Source organism: Engraulis encrasicolus, chromosome 14 (assembly GCF_034702125.1).
Source record: "Engraulis encrasicolus isolate BLACKSEA-1 chromosome 14, IST_EnEncr_1.0, whole genome shotgun sequence".
Lineage (NCBI taxonomy): Eukaryota > Metazoa > Chordata > Actinopteri > Clupeiformes > Engraulidae > Engraulis > Engraulis encrasicolus.
Genome location: NC_085870.1, coordinates 43534698 through 43557453, shown reverse-complemented (window position 1 = coordinate 43557453; position 22756 = coordinate 43534698). Strand labels below are relative to the sequence as shown.

The window sequence follows — 22756 nt, the reverse complement described above, 5'->3', positions numbered from 1 at the left end:
TGACATGACCAGAAAGATCAGCGAGTTCTTTATGTAATACACTCACAATATGAACAAAAACATAACCGAGTCTTTTTGTTGTCGGTTCACTTTTCGGTCCACTTAAAGAGGACAGAGTTTGAATCACTTAAAGGGGACCAGGTGTGTGTGTGTGTGTGTGTGTGGGGGGGGGGGGTTGCGGGTGCTGTGCCGCAGCGTGCTAAGCCCCCTCATTTGGGCTTGCATGCCCATGGGGACCCAGGTTCGAGTCCGGCCTGGGTCATGTCCCAACCCTACCCCCATCTCTCTGTCCAATCTCTACTGTCCTGTCATCAATAACTTAAGTCACAAAAAGCCCATAAAAATATCTTTAAAAAAAAGGGACCAGGTATGAAAACCCTATAAGTTGCCCTGCTACCTTAAGTTTGTAAGTTGAGGCTTATATTTGTGTCAACTCAGAAGTCAAAGTCTCAAGTTACTCAAGTTACAAACTTAAGGCAGCAGGGCAACTTACTTTTTTACGTTTAACTCACTTGCAATGTTTTACAGTGTAAGCTTACTCCAGCTTAGTTGGTCAATAGTTCCTTTACATTTTTTTACATTGTACATTCCTGACCCGTAACTCTTTGTTTTTTGACCCCCCGGGTTGTTACTGTAATCTTCCTGGCTGACCCTATTGTCCATGTGATGCAGCTTAACCCTGATTCCAGTATTCTTATGTACATACTATTTGATACAGTATGTGTGTGGGCTTTTAGCTCCATGTGCACTGTGTGTGTGTGTGTGTGTGTGTGTGTGTGTGTGTGTGTGTGTGTGTGTGTGTGTGTGTGTGTGTGTGTGTGTGTGTGTGTGTGTGTGTGTGTGTGTGTGTGTGTGTGTGTGTGTGTGTGTGTGTGTGCGCTTGTGCGTGTGTGTGTGTGTGTGTGTGTGTGCTTGTGTGGGTGTATGGGCCTTTAGCTCCATGTGCACTGTGTGTGTGTGTGTGTGTGTGTGCGCGCGTATGTGTATGTGTGCGTGTGCGTGTGCGTGTGTGTGGTGTGTGTGTGTGTGCATGTGTGTGTGCGTGTGTGTGTGGGTGTGTGTGTGTGTGCGTGCGTGTGTGTTGGCCTATGGCCAGTAGCTGACCTTTGACCCCTTCTGAGATCCGCGCTTCTTAAATAATACTTTCATCTCCCCAGCGACTGTTTGATCCAGTAAGCTCCCCCCCCTACCCGCCCGGGCTTACTGTACACAGCAGTGTACACTTACACTGATGAATGTGTGGAAAAGCCATGTAATCAGCCGAAGAAAGCTTTGCTTTTTTTCGGCATGAATCACGTACATTATGAAGGCTTTAGCATGGTTATGCAACCAGTGTCTGGCGGGGGTTTTTGTAGTTCAAAGTAGGAGCAGGTTCGCACACTAAATAAGACACTAAGGTCAAGCACAAGGAGTTTTTTATTTTTATTTTGGTCAGAGCAGAGTAGAGCAGACATTTCAGGTTGCTGCCATCATCAGGTTTTTTTGTAGCCTCTTACTGCAGATGGGGTCGCCGACGAGCCTATTCTCTATTTGCTGAAAAATACTCAACTACTTCATAACAATTGCTATGACAGTACCGAAAGCCTTAAGTAACAGATGAAGACATAACCATAAACTTTTGGTGACAGTAAGGTTATAACATATGCGCTGTGCTAATGGGTTAAAGGGGTAGTGGGTGGGTGTACGCATGGGTTGTGGGTGTGGGTGAGGCGGGCGCGTTTGTTGTTCCACTTTCACAGCTTAGACCTCATGCCTTTGTGGGTTTGTATCGACCCAGCTGAGGGAGCCAAGGACACTGACCTGGTTTCGGTGCCTGTGCTGTAGGCTCTGGCATGGCTTGTCACCTCGGGGTAACCTACAGCATGGGACTCTATGGGGCAACTTTTTTTCATTGCATGAAGCCAGAACAGCATAGTAAAATAATCAGCTTAGTGGCTGACTGAGTAGGATGGAGAGATATGAAATGGGGAACAGATGAGTGTACACAGTATGCACTCACATATTACAAATATGCAGGTGCTCTCTCTCTCTCTCTCTCTCTCTCTCTCTCTCTCTCTGTCTCGCGCGCGCACGCGCGTGCTCTGTCTTGCTCTCCTTCTCTCTCTCGCTCTGTCTTTCTCTCTGTCTCTCTCTCTCTCTGTCTCTCTCTCTCACACACACACATACGTACCAACACACACACACACACACACACACACACACACACACACACACACACACACACACACACACACACACACACACACACACACACACACACACACACACACACACACACACACACACACTGTACTTTCTTACAGAGTTGTCTTAATTAAGTACCTGTTAGAATTGGTGGCCGCTTGTGTGCAGCGTTGCCTGACTGCAATAGTAATTACATTGGCGGGTTCATTTGTTCCCTACTGTACAAAAATAAGTTTTCACATGAGAAATGTCACATCTTGGGACTTGAATGTCACATGAGTTTTGGAGGCTTAGAGCTTTTGGGAGAGGCAACGGTTCATGTTATTCAGCTTTATTATATGGTTGTGACGTCATCTGTCGAATGCTCCATTCATTTCAACGGGGCTCCCCAACGTTCGGACGTCTGTTATTTTTCGATAACGAACGGGTTGGTCTATAACAGACCGCTGTCAATGGCAACAAGACTTTTCACTGCTAAAGCGACTTTTCAACAAGACTCTAATCAGCTGCTGTGATAGACAGCACCAGTTGTCCTGGCTACCGCTGTCAATGGCAACAAGACGTTCACTGCTAAAGCCACTGGCTTGTATAGGCCTACAAGTCAGTGGCTAAAGCGAATGTTTCATATCACTCCGCAGGGGGTCCGGTCTTTTGTCACTCTAATCAGCTGCTGTGATAGACAACACCTGTTGTCCTGGCTACCTAGCTGTTGCCTAGCGGTGTTCCACAACGGCACTGTTTTGTTTTGCGCAGCAACAATCTTAACATTAAATAGGTCTAAAGAAATGCCCCCGCCATGTGTGAATCATTTAAGTATATCCATATAATAAGCGGGTTAACTTTCGGCGAGTCGGTCGCTTTGTGGAATAGCAGCACTTCAGAGAGAACAAGACCCCTCCGCTCCGCGTCGGGGTCTAAAGATTCTCTCTGTCGTGCTGCTATTCCACGGTAGCGACCTTCTCGCCGAACGTTAACCCTTACATAATTGAAACTTATTAATGAATTTATTTTTAAACAAAGGAATTTTACTCTGTAACAGTGACTGTAGTGAATGTCAATCTTACAGGGGGTGTCCGATAAACATTGTGGTGAAAAAATAAGCAGACAAAACAAAGAGTTTTTAGAGGCCTATGTTCATTCATTTAATCACTTGGTATGTCCAGAACACTGTACAGATTGGATGCATGTTTTGGCCCCGTTATTTCAGGTATTTTGTGTGGCAGTAACTCTCATTGACCACTAGAGGCTCCCAGCCTCCCATTTTAAACTTACATGTAAAATGAAAAACTTCTTATGAAGATGTTTTTCTCTCTACTTCTTCTCTTTCTGGTCTGCACTCAATTCAATTTATCTTTATTTACCTCTCTAAATTTTTACTTTCATTTATTTTATTCCTCCCCTTCTGAAACATCTCTCTCTCTCTCTCTCTCTCTCTCTCTCTCTCTCTCTCTCTCTCTCTCTCTCTCTCTCTCTCTCAATTCAATTCAATTCAATTCAATTCAATTCAAATCATAGAAGCTTTATTAGAATGACAAAAATCATTTTGTATTGCCAAAGCATTGGTTGAAGATACATTGGTAATGATAATATAATGAAATAAGTGCTAAAACAAACACACAAATGAATGCTTGCAATTGCATTGATAATATCAGCAAGAAAAGAAAGCAAACAGAAACGTGTGTGTGTGGGGGGGGGGTGCATAGTGTGTGTGTGTGTGTGTGTGTGTGTGTGTGTGGGGGGGGGGTGTAGTGGCTTTTGTGGTGTCTATTCAATGTCCCTCTGTCTATGGCATGCACTGACATATTTGGCAGCAAGCGTTGCTGTCTGCCCTTGTTGTCCCAGTAGGATAGATAATGATGTATCTGTATTCAGATCCGGGAAACCCGGGATTACTTGGTTACATTTATTAAAGTGCGCTTCTCTAATTTTTGAATATTTGTCGCATCTCTCTCTCTCTCTCTCTCTCTCTCTCTCTCTCTCTCTCTCTCTCTCTCTCTCTCTCTCTCTCTCTCTCTCTCTCTCTCCAGGTGCCACGTCTGCCCCATGTCTCATCTTCATCTTCCCTGCGGTCTTCTACATGAGGATCGTGCCCAAAGAAGAGGAGCCCATGCGCTCGCCCCAAAAGATCCTGGTGAGGCCCCAAGCATCCTACGCTTCTTTTATTCTTCTACCTTCCTTTTCTCCACCTTCCATTCTATTCTTCTTTTCCTCTAGCTACCCCTCTTTTCTTTGCCTACTCTTCTTTTCACCAGCAACGCTTTTTTCTTACCAGTGGCAGGCTAATTACACACAGGCCCTAGGGTAAAACCCTGATAGGGACCCTTGCAGCCTGGCAAGGTCATAATAAGCCCCCCGCAAGCAATATGGGAGGGCCCTGTGCCCAGGGGCAAATGCCCTGCTTGTCCCTTCTATAGATCTGCCCCTGTTTCTTACTAACAGTTACTCAGTGTTTTTACCCTGGCCATCCCAAGTGTTCATGCCAGCTATACTGTAGTTTTATTGCGTCTTGGGGGCTATTCTGTCACTGATGAGAGTGCATCTAAGGAATGCACACGCCTAATGAAGGGAAACTTGTGTTTCCTGCATGCATGTACTCCCAACTCAGCCAACTCATAGAGCTTATGATGATGGCAGCACATCAGATTCCATCAATTGGTAATGTGTTTCGTAAATGTGATGTTGAAGCTGTGCCTAGGCTGCAAAGCCATGGTGTGGCTGTAATAATCAACTTTCAGCCATATTTCTAACATGCAACTCTTATTAGGTTTGCATTTTTTCAAGGTTTTCAAGTTTTCTAGTCAAAAACATAATTGGTAGACACCAGTGATGCGCGGGTCGACGAAAAAACAAGACACACCCGACCGCTTTTTTCCCTAGTCCGCCCGCTTGCCCTGCCCGCAAGAAATATTCATGAAAAAATATTGACCCGGCCCGCTTCCCGACCCGCCTTTGAAAATAGTAGCCGTGCGTCTTTATGAACACCCTAGCGTCATTGGCAAAGCACAATCACGTCAATAAAGGTCTTAAAAAAGGAATTTGCGTCAAGAACAAGACAGCTGTGCATTTCAACAGGACATGTTGGATTTTTGAACCCAGGCCATGCAATGAGGACTGCCGACTGTCACCTGTTTATTTCGGTAACATCGTCGTTTGGATACATGGAGAAAATTAATCTGTATAGGTTGGTGAGCAGACGGAGCCAGCCGTCAAGTGGATTGCCTCGTAGTCATGGTACGACACAGGAAATGAAAACAAACTCTGTAAGCAACCCATGAGCGCGAAACCATTACAATTGTATAAGAAAATATGTAGGCTATATCCATCACTGCACTGTTTAGAGAGCACCCTCTGTGTTCTTCAAAATGCACTCAATGGTTGCACCTGCTGCACCAGTTGCGCGCAGAAGATATTCGGCCGACGCAGGAGCCTCATTAAGTCTCCTGCAGAGCGCGTGGCACCATCGTAGGTATTCAGCCATATAAACTTTGATCTATTTCGCAAAAAATGTCCCTGTCTGCTAAAGTAAACTATAGCCTATTGGCTAGCCTATAGCCTACTTTAAAATTCGGCATCATTTCAAAGGTCCTGACCGACCGCACCCGACCCGAATTTCATTAAAAATAATATTTCATAACCCGTGCCTGCGGTCGACCGCAGTTAATTGCAAGCGCCCGCTGCTTTCGGGTCAGCCCGCGCATCACTGGTAGACACCTGTAAAAAAGATCCCTATCCAGGATTTAGGTGTATGCCTAAGAGGAGCCACAGGGTAATATTTACTCAAATCTAAATGGAAAAGCTTGGTCAACCATGGCAGGGCTTATGGAGCTCGATAGGGGCATACGTAATGACAGGAGTATGATTGGATTAAAATGTCACAGGCAGCACATGTTATAGCAGCAGGACGTACTCATAATATAAATGCAGTTGCGCACAGCAGAGCGTGTTAAGGCCGCTTTCATCACACAGATGGGTGTGAACGGGACAGATTTGACACATTAGCAAATTGGACAATGAATTGACTGCTTCTCTTCTCGTTTCTCCAATAAGCACCGTCGTCTTTTATCCGATCTCAATCTTCTCATTTTGTCCTCCCCTCACACTCTCGTTGACCCCATCATCATCCTCCACACACACACACACACACAAACACGCACGCACGAACCCGCGCCCACGCACGCACGCAAACACACACACACACCCCATCTCTCTCTCTCTCTCTCTCTCTCTCTCTCTCTCTCTCTCTCTCTCTCTCTCTCTCTCTCTCTCTCTCTCTCTCTCTCTCTCTCTCTCTCTCTCTCTCTGTATGTTTTTTTTTCTCTGTCCTATTCTCACGTTCTCCCTCTCTGTCTGTTTTTCAGGCGCTGTGTTTTGCCATCCTGGGTTTCCTGTTTATGACAATGAGCTTGAGTTTCATCGTCATCGATTGGACAACAGGGAGCAGTAAAGCCAGCAGCGGTCACTAAGCCCCGCCCCACTGTCACGTGCATGTGGGGGGTGTTTTATGTTGTTTATAATGTTATTTTTATCTTCTGTGTGTCATTTTGGGTCATTACTGCAGAGAATGCACATCTCTATCTCTCTCGCTCTCTCGCTCTCTTTCTCTCTCTCTCTCTCTCTCTCTCTCTCTCTCTCTCTCTCTCTCTCTCTCTCTCTCACTCGCACTCTTCTTGGAAAGTTCAGCCAAGGCCAGTGTTTCAGCAGAAGCCTGATTATGTCAGCCATTCCACAATGCAAGTTTTCTCATATCCATGGCTTCCTCCCTCCGGGAGCCACGTCGTCTGCCTCTGTCTATCTCCATGCAGGTGCCCGCCAAAGTTACCCTGCTCCAAAAGAACGAAGCAGTCTGCACTTTCCAGGAACAAAACAAAACAAAACTAAACAAAACAAAACAAAACAGAAAAGGATGGTGTTTCTCTCTAAGAAAAAAAAGACATCTCAAATCTCACTACACTTAGCCTACGTAGCCATTTCTCATATTCTCATCACTACCATGGCAACTTGCAGTGTTGTTGTTGTTGTTTTTGTTTTTGTGAATGTGGGTGTCTTTTTCGTGATTCTTTCACCTCCGTCAATAAGAGGCCGCAGCCAGTCAACCAGAGACTCAATGGATTGGAGACCGACTGGACTGTGGTCTGCTCAAAGTAGTTTAGGTACCTCTGGGTACAACTCTCTCTCCGGTGTAATAACTTATTTCTTATTCTCAGCACATGGCAATACTCTGTGCAATAGCTGAAGAAAGGGCTTGGCTATATGGAAGTCTGACAGACGAATTGTCTTTGTGGAAGCACAACCTTTTTATCATGTTTTTTGTTTGTTTGTTTTGTAATTGTTTGTTGTCATGATTCATCCCATGACTTATCGTCACATGAATTACCATATTTTACATACCTGGGCAGTATTCAGTATGTGCACAAACAGTATTCAGAAGATAAGGTTGTATGTATTACACCCGATATACATATACAGTACTCTACAAGAGTCAAGTGTTTCTCTTGAAAGGCTGTGATCGAGTCTCATCACGTCCTGTTCTTGCCTCTTACAGTATCTCCGCTCTTCCAAGAAAGCATATCATCAGAGTCTGTAACGCGCTTTGCTCTGGAAAGTTTCCCTGTTATTTTCAGAACGTCCTGTGGTCGCATGTGTGTGTATGTGAGTGTGTATGTGTGTGAGAGAGAGTGTGTGTGTTTTAGCTGTTTCCTGCACATCAGGATCTCTATTTAATGTTTTGGTTGAAAACACTCGTAACCTCTGAATCGCGATTGCCGCCATGACGTCTATGTAAACAGATGGTTGTTTGTTTGTTTAGTGAAGGAGGGGGGTTCGTCCTGGGGGTGCCATTCCAAGAACAAGGTTAAGTGATAAACCTGGTTAAGGTGACCTACAGAAAGTGGTAAATATCCTAATAGATAGTCCACAGGTGTCCTTTAGCTAAGAAATTGAAGACTGCAGGCTCTTCTATCAGGTGATTTACCACTACCTCAAGGGTAATTTGAGCTGGTTTACTCCTTAGCCAGGATCTAGGAATACTCCCCTGGTCTGGTTTGTGTTTTGTTTGTGGGGCTTTTTCTTTCCAGTGGTGCTGACTGGAAGCGTGGTGGTGTCCGTGGTGTCATAGTGTTGTTTCTGAGTATTACGCAGACAGTAGTCAGAGATAACCAAAAAGTATATACGTATATAAACAGAAGTACTATATCGATAAATATATTATATAAAAAGATTTTTACAGGGTCCTCTCTTGTGAAGGAGAGTCTACTAAGGAGGGTGTATGTAAACTGTTGTGCTTATAGAGCTGGAGGTTGAGATGTCAACCTCTTAGCAGCTGCTGTGTGTGTGTGTTTAAATGAAAGATTGTAAGTAGTATGTATGTGCATGTTGCTGATGGTGTGTGTGTGCGTGTGCGTGTGCGTGTGCGTGTGCATGTGCGCGTGTGCGTGTGTGTTCCTGTGCGTGTGGCTTGCTAACAGGTGTGAATGCAGCATCAGTAGTTGGCGTAGTTCCACATACACATAATGGCCAGGATTGGCGTTTGTGTTGTGCTCTCCCAAACTGAAGTGACAGACACAGGGAAAAAAAAGAATGAAAAAAAAAATCTGTGAGATAAAGGTCGGAGATTGGATTGAAACTATGTTAGGTTTGACCTCATTGAGAAAACAAAGGTCATTGCCTGTCGGTCTGTAATGCACCGCTATGTAGCAGTGACTCTAGGTTAGCTTTAGCACTTTCATTCTGAAGCACAACAGCGTAGAGCAATTAATCAACTGACTGGGTCAAGAAATGATTATGACATGTGCAAGTACTCATAGACTAATAGGTCTTGTAGGCATAATGACATGGTTTTGTGGGCTTTTAACTAATTTGTTTGAGAGATATATGTCAGGAAAAAACTCATTTAAAAGGCACAAGAAAATTGCTCTTGGAAATTTTAAGAATTGTTGTCTAACATGGTACAAGAATGTTTTCTTTTACATTTTAAAAAAATTATAACTCGTGTTTTTCCGTCCCCAACTGCAGTTGTACCCCATGTTAAAAACCCATCGTCATCTCTGGTATAAATATTGTGATGTGACTCCTCTCATCCTCCAACCTCTGGAGTGAATATGTAAGACTTAGTCAGTGAATGTTCTGTAAGGATCAGTGTTTTTCTTTTTCTCTTCAAGATGAGGAAAAAAGAATATAAAAACAAAACATATAAACTTGTTGTAGGTGTATTAAAACCGTGGTACTTACAGTTTTGTGAGGTCTGCAATTGATAAATGGACCCTGTGTTTAATTGCATTATTAATTAATTAATTAAGGACCTGCTTTGAAGGCCTGGAGCAAAATATTGCAACTATGCAGCAGCACAGCATATCAAACAGTTTCTCCCTTTGTGCTCCAAAAAGAAATGAAGAAGAACGTACTTCAGTGATCAGTAATTAGTGAAAACCAATTTGACATGCTAGTCCATTCCTTGTTGGTTCACAGTGATGTTCTTTTGTAGCATCAGAAAAAAATGAAACATTGCTTTTGTCGTTTTTTATTGTTATTTACATGTTACAACAAAGAGCACAGACTTTGCTAATCATCACATATTTTTGGATACATACAGTATTTTAATGTTACGTTTGTTACAAAGTGAGTTGGATTCACAAACATCAAGAACATCCTCTTTCCCTTTTAGTCAGTGTTATGACCTCTATGACCATGTGTGAGTAAGTGTGTATTTGTGTGTGTGTGTGTGTGTGTGTGTGTGTGTGTGTGTGTGTGTGTGTGTCTTTGTGCGTGCGCGTGTGCGTGTGGTACATTGTTCGTACTCGTTTAACTTCCCTTTCTCATCATTCTAAACACGTCTCACTGCCACCTGCGGTGTGTCACGGTGTCAATTTTGCTGCATTCATGATGGATTATGGGGGCTCGTCCCTCTATGGTTGATCCTCTTGTTGGATATAGACCAGACTGATATGGGCCATGCAAGCCAGATGGACTACCAGTAGTAGAGGAGGAGGTAGATGGGTCCTAGTACAAGAACAAGGTCCTTGTAGTACTCATTGTTGGCATTAAAAAATCTAATAAAATTGAAACTTGAGTTTGTGGCTTGGTTCACATTTGGACAGTAAAAACACTATGCTGATATAGCACTTATACACTCACTGTAGCAATTAAAATTTCTTCTTAATGGTAACTGCATCAGATGGCACAAATGAAAAGGAGCTGCTCCCATCGTTGGAACAGTATATGGCACAAGACAAGCTTTGATTTGTCACTTGCAAGGTCAAACATTGGCCATTGGGATGGTCACTGTCACTGACCTCAATTGCGTGTCGATGAAATAGAAGGAAGTGAAGCACAATGATAACTGATTTTGTGAGCGCTGGAGGGAGATATTTTTGAAAGTCTGGACAATTTCCAACAAAACCCTTTCTTGTGTCTGGTAACCAGGTCTTATTCATTTCACTATTTACCCTTTGTGATTCAGTGGAAAAAAAATCTAAATATATGGGTGAATAACAAACTTGTATGAGTTTCGACTTACGTGGCAGCATTTATAAATAATGTATATAAATGTAAACCCTTTATATTCGATATGCACATCTAGTTTGTACATTGTAAATAGAAGGAGCAGGGTTAGTCAGATATTAAAAAAAGAAAAGATATGTAATAATTTTTAAAGTGCTTTTTAAAAAGCCTTCAATTTATGTCTTTATTTTCTGTTATCTCTGAACATTGAGTACATTGCTGGCAGTTATTGTACTGTAAACAATGTTGAAATAAAAAAGATGGAAATCCGGATGTTACTGAGTGTTTTTGTTTTGTTACTGAAAAAAACTCTGAATTCTTTGCACACAGATAAAATCGTTGTGCTACGCGTAATTACAAAAGAAAGCAAAAAGTGATATGTAACTACAAATAAAACTCCCAACAGTTCAACTAGGCCCAGCCGTGGCTCTAATGGCTGGGCACTGGACTGCTACTCCGGCGACCCGAGTTCGATTCCGGCCTGGTTAATTTGCCATACCTTCCCCTTCTCTCTCTCCCAACTTGCTTCCTGGCTCTCCTCCATTGTTCTATAGTGACAAATAAAGTAAAACAAACAAACAAACAAACAAAAGTGCAAGCTTGCTACACGTAACTACAAAAGAAAGCAAAAAGTGGTCTGTGTGTGTGTGTCTGTGTCTGTGTCTGTGTGTGGGGGGTGGCTGGATATGGGGGTAGGTGGTCAGTGGAGATCTTCCAGGCTAGTCCATGACATCCTCATTAGTAGTGATGAGTGGGCAGTGACATATGGCCCACACCATAGCCAGGACCACTACAACCTACTGGGGACTAGAGGCTTGCAGTGGAGGATGGACGGACAACCACATCAGAAGGAGATCAGCCATGACCTTTACGCCACAGGCAGATAGAATATACAGAATATACGAAAAAAAAATTATACAGATGCGAATCCCTCATGCAAATGACAACACAACACAGTTTCTATTCTTCACCAACAGATACAGAACAGGTTGCATTCTTAGGCTGCATCAGGGTGCATTGATATACATTATATGAGACTTATCTGTAGGCCTGCACTGAAATGGCACACACTTCAATTACTTTTTATGATCAATCTTGATAGGAAATTATGTCAGCCTGCCACTTGATCACACACAGACACCAGTTGTTTGGAGTTTGTACAGTATATGACTAAGGTCTGTTGACCTTTGTCTAATATCAAATGTTAAGGTGACATACCAATTTCACTTTCGCTTTCACTTTCAAGGTGGGTAATAAGTTAAGCCGACTTAATCAGTAATGGTATATGATATTATTTCCATATGAATTATTGAGACATTTTGACATGCCATAACCGTACGTTTGACCTGTATTTCGAATATCATTTAATGATGACTTTTAGTTGACTCGTTGACAGTGAGACATTGTTAATCTGTAGTAGCAATGTAATATAGGCTAATAATGATTATATATTACACTACATTATATTTTATTTTGCATTAGTGCACCCCCAGTCATAGTCATGTTCACGCTACGGATAGTAGTTATGCAGTAGGCCTACTAATTATCTTGTCTCAAACTGCTGAGTAGTATATTCTACAGATGCAGTGTTCAATGGTGACTCCTCAGGGAAAGGGGTAATGAACCAGCGAGGTGTGACATTGTTTACATAAAAACACAAGGGCCCTCTCACCAGCATGCGACCCGCTGTGGGGACACTCATCTGCTTCCCTGTCATTTTAATGTGTCTCCCAGTTGGCCCTTGCCCTCAGCTAATTACTCAAGAGAGATAAGAGGGGGTATTTTTAGCATTCATTGTTTTGCCCTTAATACTACATTGAAATTGTTTATTTACACAATTTATTTATAGCAGTTAAGTGCCTCGAGTCCTTTGGGCTGGTTTTGGGTGGCAGGAGGGCCATGGGGGCTACATGACCTGTGCTTTTCATTTTTTTCCTTCTCTTTACTTTCCTTGTGTTCTGTTGAGATGTTGAGATCATACGCTAAAGTTAGCCTGGTTTTACCAGACCACATTAATTACTTCGTAATTCCTCTTAGGTCTGGATCCTCTGTGCCCTGGAGCACTTGGGTGGGAAGAGTGAGCTCACCTCTGGTTTGAAATTAGCTCTGACCAATCGCTGACAGTTGACGCTCATGACGTATGATATTATGCTCCCAAGTGCGCTCGCTTATTATTGGTCGGTAACACCGGTCACCTGCAAAACTGACTGAAAAGCCTCCTCAGTAGGCCCTCCCCCAGAATTTAGTATTTATTAGATGCAATGTCCTGCATTTTAATCAAATTGTGTCCCGTTTCAGCTCTACACAGAACTGTACTTTTGTTTCTAAATAAAGGACGATTCCATATTTCGAGGGAAATATGTCACGGAGTGCTTGATTTCCTGGAGGTTGGCCTAGGCCTTGCCCAGGGTTGTAAGATCTGGTGGGACTCTGAACCTATAGAGTGGTATTGTTTTAGGAAGGCTTTGTGTAAGCAGTCATATATCATCTCTCTTTCCAACTCCTTTCTCATGGTTATTGATAAATGAGAATGAAAATATTAAGTACATGTTATATAATTTTACAAAATGTATCAATTCCAACATATCAGATCAAGTTCCTGCATGTGATCAAGTCAAGTCAAGTAGGTCAAGTCAAGTAGGTTTTATTGTCAATTTCTTTACATGCACTGGTCATACAAAGAATTTGAAATTACATTTCTTGCTTTCCCATACAGACATAGACTAATCTAGGTAAGGACATAGACAGTATAGACATAGACAGTACTTATACATGGACTTAAGACAGTATGGACATAGACAGTGCTCATACAGACATTTAAAGTGCAAGACTGGACAACAGAAGACTTGTAGAGGACATACATTAAGAGGTATTTGTTGTGCTTTTGTGCTTTTCCTAAAAAAAAAAAAAAGTCCTTTATAGCGTTCTGACATGGTAATAGTAGCATTTTGAAGAAAATAAATATTAAAAAAAGGTCTGTCAAGTACACCAGCAGCAGTGTGTGTGTGTGTGTGTGTGTGCGTGCGTGCGTGCGTGCGTGTGTTTGTGTGTGTATGTGTTTAGTGCAGGTAGAAGGTGCGGTGTGCGTCTTGTGTGTGTGTTCGTGTGTCTGTGTGTGTGTGTGTGTGTGTGTGTGTGTGTGTGTGTGTGTGTGTCAGTGTGTGTATGTTTGGGTTTAGTGCAGAAAGTGCAGTGTGCTTGTGTGTGTGTGTGTGTGTGTGTGTGTGTGTGTGTGTGTGTGTGTGTGTGTGTGTGTGTGTGTGTGTGTGTGTGTGTGTGTGTGTGTGTGTGTGTGTGTGTGTGTGCGTGCATGTTTTGAGTTAGTGCAGGTTGAAAGTTCAGTCACAAGTATAGTAGTGCAGGTGGAATGTTCAGTCGCAGATATGGTGGTGGGGGATGGGGGGGGGGGGTTGTCAGTGGCCTTGCTGGCTGGAGGCTGACAGTGGAGGGAGAGTGGGTTGAGTGTTCAGCATCTTGATCGCTTGGTGCATTGTGCTGCTCGCCAGCCTGGTGGTACGGGAACGGAGGCGCCTGTACCTCTTTCCAGAGGGCAGGAGGCTGAACAGTTTGTGTGCAGGGTGGCTTGTGTCTTTGATGATCATCAGTGCTTTCCGGGTGAGGCGTGTGGTGTACTCCAATGATCTTCTTCGCTGTGTTCACAACACGCTGGAGTGTCTTCCTGTTTTTCTCCGTGCAGCTTCCTCCCCACACTGTGATGCAGTTGGACACGACGCTCTCTATGGTTCCTCTGTAGAATGTTGTCATGATGGAGGGTGTAGCACTTGCCTTCTTTAGTTTGCGCAGGAAGTAGAGACGCTGATGGGCCTTCTTCGCCAGTGATGTAGTGTTGGTGGTCCAAGAGAGGTCGTCGCTGATGTGCACTCCAAGGAACTTGGTGCTGCTCACTCTCTCCACAGCATCGCCGTCGATGGTCAGTGGTGGCAGTTGTTTTTGGGCCCTTTGGAAGTTGACAACAATCTCCTTGGTCTTGTTGACATTCAGCAGGAGGTGTTGTCTTTGCACCATCTGGCCAGCAGGTCTACTTCTTCTCTGTAGTGAGTCTCATCGCCCTTGGTGATGAGGCCCACCAGTGTTGTATCATCCTTCCTCCATCATCCGTGATGTGATAAGCCTTCACAATATACTTTTGTCTCGTCATTAAAAATATAGGCCTATATGTCTTTAATCCTGTCAGAGCCATCTTCATAAAGGTAATGGTAGCCTAGGTCAGGCCTGTTATTAAAAAATAAATGGTGATGATAACCTGTTTGATGTGGGATATTTCCTTACACTAGGCCTGGCCCACATTAAAACCCCTTAGCGCAGACAGAGCCTATGCTGTAATCTTAGGCTACTGTCATCAAAATTGTAATGGCTATGTCTTAATCTTCTACTTAAGGATCGCGGTACTGTCATAGCACTATTGTTATGATGTGGTTGAGTATTCTCAGCAAATAGGCTCGCCGGCAACCCCATCTGCAGTTAGACCCAAAGTAGGCCTACTCCAGTGGTCATTTAGAAAATCCACATGAGGGCAATGTTGAGCCACAACCTTACGTTGGTATTCTGCAGGCTTCAGGGAATCTGACATGAGCATCATACATCTTTACATTGTTTGGGGGAGCAAATGGTTGGCAAATATTCGGACTCATCAAAAGCAAGTAGGCTATTAGACACATAGCTACATAGGCATAAAAGCTACTTTTCGCAAAATTTCAAAAGGCATAGCCTATCACAAATTCAATTAACAAAACGCGGCATAGGCCAGGCTATAACACAAGGTGAAGAAACTGGAAACAGGAAAGAATGGATACAAAAATTAATCAACTTGCAGTTTTCAGTCAATATTGATTTAAGGTTGCTGTTAGGCGAACAGTGTTAGGCCTACAGTGTTACCGCGCATGCTTCCTACATGGGGACATTAATAAGCAGCGTAATTTTCTTAAATACAAAATGGGAGGATAATAGGCCTACTTTAATAGTGAGATACATAGGCAGATTATTTGATAGTCTTCTCGACACTACCCAAAGGAAACACCACTAACTGATGTGCCTACATATCCCATCAACCCAAAGAAAGTGGGCGTTGTGGCAGAGGGCTGGCTGTTCGCGACCCAGAAGCTTACTAAACTGTCTACAGCTCTTCTAGCGGAGAGGAACTTCGGGTGTGGCGTGGCAGCGCCGAAAACACAGAAATAAATCACAACGTGTTGAAACGAATCGACTACCTAACGGTGTCTGTGGATACGGATGAAACCGGAGAATTGAACATCATTGCAGCAGGCTAAAATCCATCAGCGGTGTCGTGGAGAGAAATTTATCTCAGTCGGAGTCAGATTTTAACCAGTCGAGTCTTCCACACCGAACTTCGGTGGTCCATTTCGTTGCTGTACCTGACACACGCGAGAGGTTTGTCTTGGATATTTGAAGAACTTTTTGGATGTGTTGATGTGTTTTTAAACATTTTAAAGGGAGATTCTTCCAGTTGTGACAAACAGCTGGTGCGCTCCACTACTACTCATTGGATAAACCATAATTGCGACTCACGATTTTTCTAAACTGTGATACGTCGGTGGAATATTAATTGCGCCTTTCTTCTGGTGTAGGCTATATAGCCAGAAGTGTTGGATTCCCTTCATAGGTTAGTCAGAACGTTGGAACTTGCTCTTTTACACACAAGCTCACTTTTAAAGTGGCTTGTTGGTGAATTTTGAAGTGCGCGCAGTAAAAGAGGAAGTTACAGTTTACAACACAAGTCACGGAACCGTGCTTTTGGTTTAACAAAAAAGGTGTTCCATTGCCTGGCAAAACTTAGCCCCCCGTGGCCTGACTACCCCGTTTCTCCAATCCTATCCCAACCATCAGGCGCCCTGAAGCGTGCACTTGGAACCATGGGCTGTACTGTCAGTCAGGAGGACAAGGCAGCCGCCGAAAGATCCAAAAACATTGACAGAGGTCTTCGAGAGGATGGAGAGAAGGCAGCTAAGGAAGTGAAACTGCTGCTCTTGGGTAAGTAACACTTCCCCTTCTGATGTGCATTGGCCAACACCGTTTGGTCACCCGAACCCAGGCCTGTGCGTAAAGCGTAAACTGTGAGAGAATGAGAATGGCATGTTCTCTTGCTCTCCTTTTGTGTTGTGATGTATAATATTCCACTACGCACACCATGAATGAAAGTTCTCAAATTACATTTCGGTTTCATTCACTCGTTGAAGTGATGTTCTCCCACAATGGCAGAGTCTACTTAAATTCTCCCACCTCTCCATTTAACGTCAATAAAATCGGCTATTCCCTCAAGTGCTTCTCCTTTGTAATTGTAGGTGGGCGTTCAGGTGCTTCATCCTCTGTAGGCTGCCAAGTCCTGGAATGTTGACAGGCATGACGCCTACTGTTAACACGTAGGCATACACTATTTTTTTTAAAGTGAATAAGAAATACAAATTCATGGTTTAATGCCGCATTTGTACTGTAACGTTCTTCTCCTGACTTTCCGACAAAGCTGTGGCGCGCGCAGCAGTTTCAAGGCTATTTGTGGTGTGTTGTGACACTGGCGCATTATGTTGACATAGTTGGGTAATCTTGGTCAGTCCTCTTCGTGGAGATTCCAGCTGTTTGTCACGAACCCTATCTAACCTTCTTGGTCATAGCGTACTACACCCCTCCAAGTTACCTCAGCAGCCTTCTCTCAAGGCTGACATAAAATATCACTAGATCGATGTTGTGATATAAAAGACGTTCTGTCAACAGACACCATGTCGTTTACGTGTTACTACCCTCTACCATTAAAAAAACAAAGCTATTCTAATTTGTATTGTTGTTCGAAACCTCCTGTTCCACTGTCAGTCCCTAAAGAGACGATACATCATAGTAGTAACTGACTTTACCTTCATGTCCATGTATACTTTTATTGGACATACCATAATCACTGAACACGCTTCATATCTTAATATTTATACTGGAGATAAGAAGACATTACTCTTGATTCATTCTCGATGAGCTCAAACCCCTCAAAGAGAGAAGTGGTCTTTATCTTTTAAGCTTTTTTGTAAATCGATTATACATCACTGACCTGGCGTGTGAGGCGGCCGGTTATACAGTAGAAGTGGAGACTAGCCACATAGTTTGTAGATCTGTCATCCTGTATGTGTGTGCCTGGGAAACAAGGTTGTTTGCTGGCCTGTTTCATGCGCCTTTGTGGGCAGGGGAAAGAGCCAAAACACATACGCACGCACGCACGCACACACACAAGCACACATGGAGAGTTCAGTTTGGCCTCTTATCATGACATTATTTTGACAAACACAGGGCTCCTGTAGAGAGAGAGGAGATCTGAGTAAGCTCTGGGGCCAAGCAGAAGCGCACGGCCAGCCAAGACTAGATCTGGGCCAAGTGGAGACATTATGACTACAGTTTGGCAGAGGATCATCTCGCTCTCTCTAGCTCTCACTCTCACTCTCACGCTCTCTCTCTCTCTCTCTCTCTCTCTCTCTCTCTCTCTCTCTCTCTCTCTCTCTCTCTCTCTCTCTCTCTCTCTCTCTCTCATACACACACACACAGGTGTATGCATTGTGTATACATAGTATTGAGCTCCACAATAGCAGAACCATAACATTCAACAGCTCTCCCTGGATCCAGCAGGAAGGGTTGTAAAGGAGGTCTGCTGATTACAATCTGGGCTAATGAATTGTTATGTAAACACTACCTACCATTCACCGCATAAAACCCATCGCACAAGGATGGAGGACAGCGAACTGACTGGGGGTCACTCTCCTCGGTCATAAAGTCTCTTCCTGGCTGCTGAGGGTTGGCCCTGGACCTGTGACAAATTGATAACTAATCAGGCCAAGGGGCAGGTGAAGTCGAAGCTCCAACAGCTGTGTGTCATGTTCACTTTTTGTTCTTCCTCCAAGATAATGGTAATTGCTGCTGTCCGTCCGCTGATGAACTAACAATGCTTCATTTGCACGGTTAATAGCCATAGACAATTGGCCTCTTATCTCATACCAGTTTTAGAGCATTGTGGGTTTGGCCCTGCCGTGGTGCTAATGGTTGGGCACTCGTCTGCCATGCAGCTGACCCGGGTTCAATTCCGGCTCGGGTTCTTTGCCAGGCCCTTCCGCATCTTTCTCGCCCGACTCACTTCTTGTCTCTCCCCCACTGTCCCATCTCGGGGAAAAACTAATAAAGGCTTGAAAAGCCCCAGAAATACTTATTGTTTTTTTTAAAGAACATCGTGGGTTAAATGAGTTGCCAGCACAAGGATGTGAAGCACAGGGACTCAGGAAGTTGCGTCAGAAACACATCGGTTAACAGGAAAGGGCTATCTCTCTGTCTGTGTATCTGAGTTTCCCGGTACAGTCATCTTCAAAGATGGATCTCGTGGTTTGAAAAAAAAAAAACAATTTGCAGCTCCCCGCTTCATCATTTTGGTCTTTGTGTGTGATGCCAGTCGTGTGTGTGTGTCTTGTGTGTGTGTGTGTGTGTGTGTGTGTGTGTGTGTGTGTGTGTGTGTGTGTGTGTCTTATGTGTCTGCTGTTCCTGGAAACAGTGTTTAAGCATCAGTCAGGGTGGCATTTAAAATATGGCACCTTCAAAGTGAGAAACGTGCACATGACTGAAGGCCCTGTGATTGCTGCTCTCCACTCATCTCTCCTTCAAGCCACAATGAGAGAGTGAGCAGTGGTGAGTGCAGGGGGAGGAGGAGGAGTAGGAGGAGGAGGAGTTGGTGAGTGTTGGCCATATGCCCTGTGCTGTCACAGTTGACACCAGGCGCTCCCCAGTTATTTGAGGTCTTAATTACTTTTTGTTGTCCACCCGATCTGCATTGTAATCAGTTAAATGACTCGCTGCCGCAAAGGGTTAGGCTTGGGGTGGTGGTGGTGGTGATGGTGGAGTGGTGGTGGGGTGTTGTTGTTAGCAGTGATTAAAAAGCAGATTTCTCTTTTGGTCTGTAAGCTTTAACGCTTGATGCCGATGTGCTTTTGACAGAGAGAGACCCATATTTACAGTCCCAGAGAAACAGACTGTCAGAATGAATTAGGGTGCCCTGAAGTGAGGAACATGACACTGGTTGTTGTAGTTTGCTCCACTTCACTCCTCTTTGGAGTGTAAATGGCACATAGGATACAGAACTATGAATTGGAACACACACACACACACACACACACACACACACACACACACACACACACACACACACACACACACACACACACACACACACACACACACACACAGTGACCATAAGGCCTGGGTGTCTGCTCCAACTCGGGCTTACAGTATGTTGTCCCATGTCTTGCGGGGTTGGCTGGCATGATGTACTCTAGTACCCGGGCCGGCAGTCTTGGAGCTGGCTTTGGAAATGAGCAGGGGCAGGAGCAAGCCTCCTCGCTGCTACAAGGCCTTTTCCATTTGGCCCGCCGAGGAGCCCAGTTAAAGGGGGCTTCTGCTGTCATGGAAACCTGGCCCACAGCTGAGAAACAAAAAAGTTTCCTTCTGCCTTTGTCACCTCCTCCTCTTCCTCTTCCTCCTCTTGTTCCTCCTCTTTTCCTCTCCAAGGAAACGAGGAATTAAACAAAATAAGTGAATCAGGGAAGGGGAAAACGTGAGGGCCTTCAGTCTTCCTGCTACCTTCCTCTTCCTCTTCCTCTTCCTCCTCCAAGTGAGTGGGAGAAGTAGAAAAAGTGAAGCCTGTCGTTGGTTAGGGCCTTCAGTCTTTTTTTCCCTTTCCTCTTTTTTCCACTATCCCTCACACAGACTTCAAGAGTTCATGGAGTGGTCTGCTCAGCTTTGGTAGAGGAAGGGTTGACTATTTGTGGGAATGTGTTTGTACTGAGTACTGTATGTCGATGTGTGAAATGTGAATTGAATGGGGGATCGAACAGAACTTGCATAGTTGAGTCCATGTTCCTAATGGGTTTTTTTTGGTGCATGGAATATAGCCTGGGTGCTGCTAAACGTATAGCCCGCTCCCTCTTCCTATTATTTCTCCCTTCCTTTCGTGCACTCCTTGTTCTGTCAATCTCTCCCTCTCTCTCTCTCCGTTTTCGTCTTTCGGTCTCTCACTTAGTGGAGGTTTTTGAACTTTGCTCCGAGTGTAATCCTCCGCAGGGGCCTATGCTCCAATGAATTCCACCAGCGTTTGCACCATTTATTTGAATCTGTTTTTCGGTTTTTCTAAACGTCCGCCTCCCCCCTCCCCTCTTCTCCACTTCTTTTTCACTTCAACGGCGATGGAAATTTCCCTTGGCAGCATCCTCCCTCTGGACATTAGTGCCTTGGAGTCTCTCTCTCTCTCTCGATCACAGAGCATGTCGCAACATTCCGGTCCCTATTACTCCACTGTCAAACTATCTTGCGATTCACTTAACATACCTCTGTGGCTAAACGTAGTACCAGCGTTTTCTAGAGTTTGCAGCAGCCCCGCGCATGTCATATTTATGTGATCTAGTCAATATATTAAAAATATCTCCGTATGTGAAGACTGCCTCGGGGCAATGGGAGTGTTCCTCCTCCACCAGAGCTGAATATTTTATTGTTTGTTTTCACAACAAGTTTTGTGATGCAGGCAATGAAAGGGGAGCAGGCTACTGCTGCTCCACAAGGGAGGCATGAAGGAGCAGATTGAAAGACTATGACAGCAAGTGTCTCCAAGGAGTGGTCCTTGTTGGAGAAGTGTGTGTGTGCATGTGTGAGTGTGTGAATGCATGCGTGCGTGCGTGTTTGAATGCGTGCGTGTTTGAATGCGTGCGTGTTTGAATGCGTGCGTGTTTGAATGCGTGCGCGTGTGAATGCGTGCGCGTGTGAATGCGTTTGCACGCGTGTACGCTTGCTCGCTCCCTCGTATGTGTGTGTGTTTGCCTCTTTTCGTGTCAGAGTGCTTGTGTGCCTGTAAGCCTAAGCTCCTGTTTAGGTGACCATGCCTGGCTGAGCTTGACTGCACTGCTGTGACAGGATAGTGACAGAAAATGAACTCTGAACACACTCTCATCTCCTCTCCTCTCCTCCTGTACTACGCCCGTTACAGGAGTCAGGCTGACTGACTGCCAACTTGCCTCTGTGCTTGCCTGCCTGCTTGCCTCACAGGGCCTCTGACCACTTTTGCCGGGGCCCAGGACAAAATCATCTGAAAGGGCCCCCACCTCTGAATACATACAAAGTAGTGGCGACCAATTTTTGGGCTCCCTCTCTCCCTGGGCACAGGACGGCATACCTGTTTGTCCCCCCTGGCCGGCAGGGTTGCCTGACAGAGCAGAAATGGGAGTCCCGACAGTAACTCTGTGCCTCATTGTGCAACTGTTTTTAAACTGGTATTTAAATGGGGGAGGAGTATTGGAGTATTGGTAAAACTCATGCACATTTCACATGCATATCTTCACACTCATTTGTGTGCATCACACACACACACACACACACACACACACACACACACACACACACACACACACACACACACACACACACACACACACACACACACACACACACACACACACACACACACACACAGTGCAGCACTTGTGCACACTAGACATTTGAGGGGTTTGTGAGGGGAATTCTTAGTGATCTGGTGAAGTGTTTTGTTGTTGTGAGCTGAGTGGTAAGCTATGGGATGTGTGTGTGCACAGTCACAAGTGGAGTGACACGGTTAAGTCAAGGGACACCGAATTCCTTCGCAGAACAGACACGGTCACAGGACGCGGCCATGCGTATGTATACAGTACAGAACACGTGAGGACATGAGGATGAGTGATGATGTCCTCCATCCAGTCCAAAACAGTTTGGGGACTGAAAAGACGACCAGTGTGTGTTTTTACGTGTATATTTTTCACATCTCGCTGAGCTGCCTGCCTACCTGTTACCTTTTTGTCTCTGCCTTGGTGATAGTTAAACGTGAGAAGCGTCTCTCTCTCTCTTGCTCCCTCCATCCTGCTCCCTCTCTCTCTCTCTCTCTCTCTCTCTCTCTCTCTCTCTCGGGCTCTCTCTCGGGCTCTCTCTCGGGCTCTCTCTCTGGTTCTCTCTCTCTCGGGCTCTCTCTCTGGTTCTCTCTCGCTCTGCCTGCAGTGAGCAAGCAAGC

The 22756-nt window shown here is 44.6% G+C and overlaps 2 protein-coding genes across 3 annotated transcripts in view; both read left to right on the top strand.

Annotated features, from left to right (window-relative positions):
• LOC134462704 (sodium-coupled neutral amino acid transporter 3-like) overlaps positions 1-10947 on the top strand; it is a 77337-nt gene extending 66390 nt beyond the window's left edge. The window contains exons 15-16 of the mRNA XM_063215849.1: positions 4212-4315; positions 6543-10947. Coding sequence (XP_063071919.1) covers positions 4212-4315; positions 6543-6647 — 209 coding nt within the window. The 3' untranslated portion in view covers positions 6648-10947. The remainder of the gene's footprint in view (positions 1-4211; positions 4316-6542) is intronic.
• A 4870-nt stretch (positions 10948-15817) lies between these two features.
• The window catches only part of LOC134462679 (guanine nucleotide-binding protein G(i) subunit alpha-2-like), a 127493-nt gene continuing 120554 nt past the window's right edge, over positions 15818-22756 (top strand). Inside the window, exons 1-2 of one of the 2 annotated variants that reach the window (XM_063215821.1) lie at positions 15818-16089; positions 16546-16689. In XM_063215821.1, coding sequence (XP_063071891.1) covers positions 16572-16689 — 118 coding nt within the window. In that variant the 5' untranslated portion in view covers positions 15818-16089; positions 16546-16571. Of the gene's footprint in view, positions 16690-22756 lie in introns of both variants that reach the window. The other variant, XM_063215822.1, reaches the window with a different exon arrangement.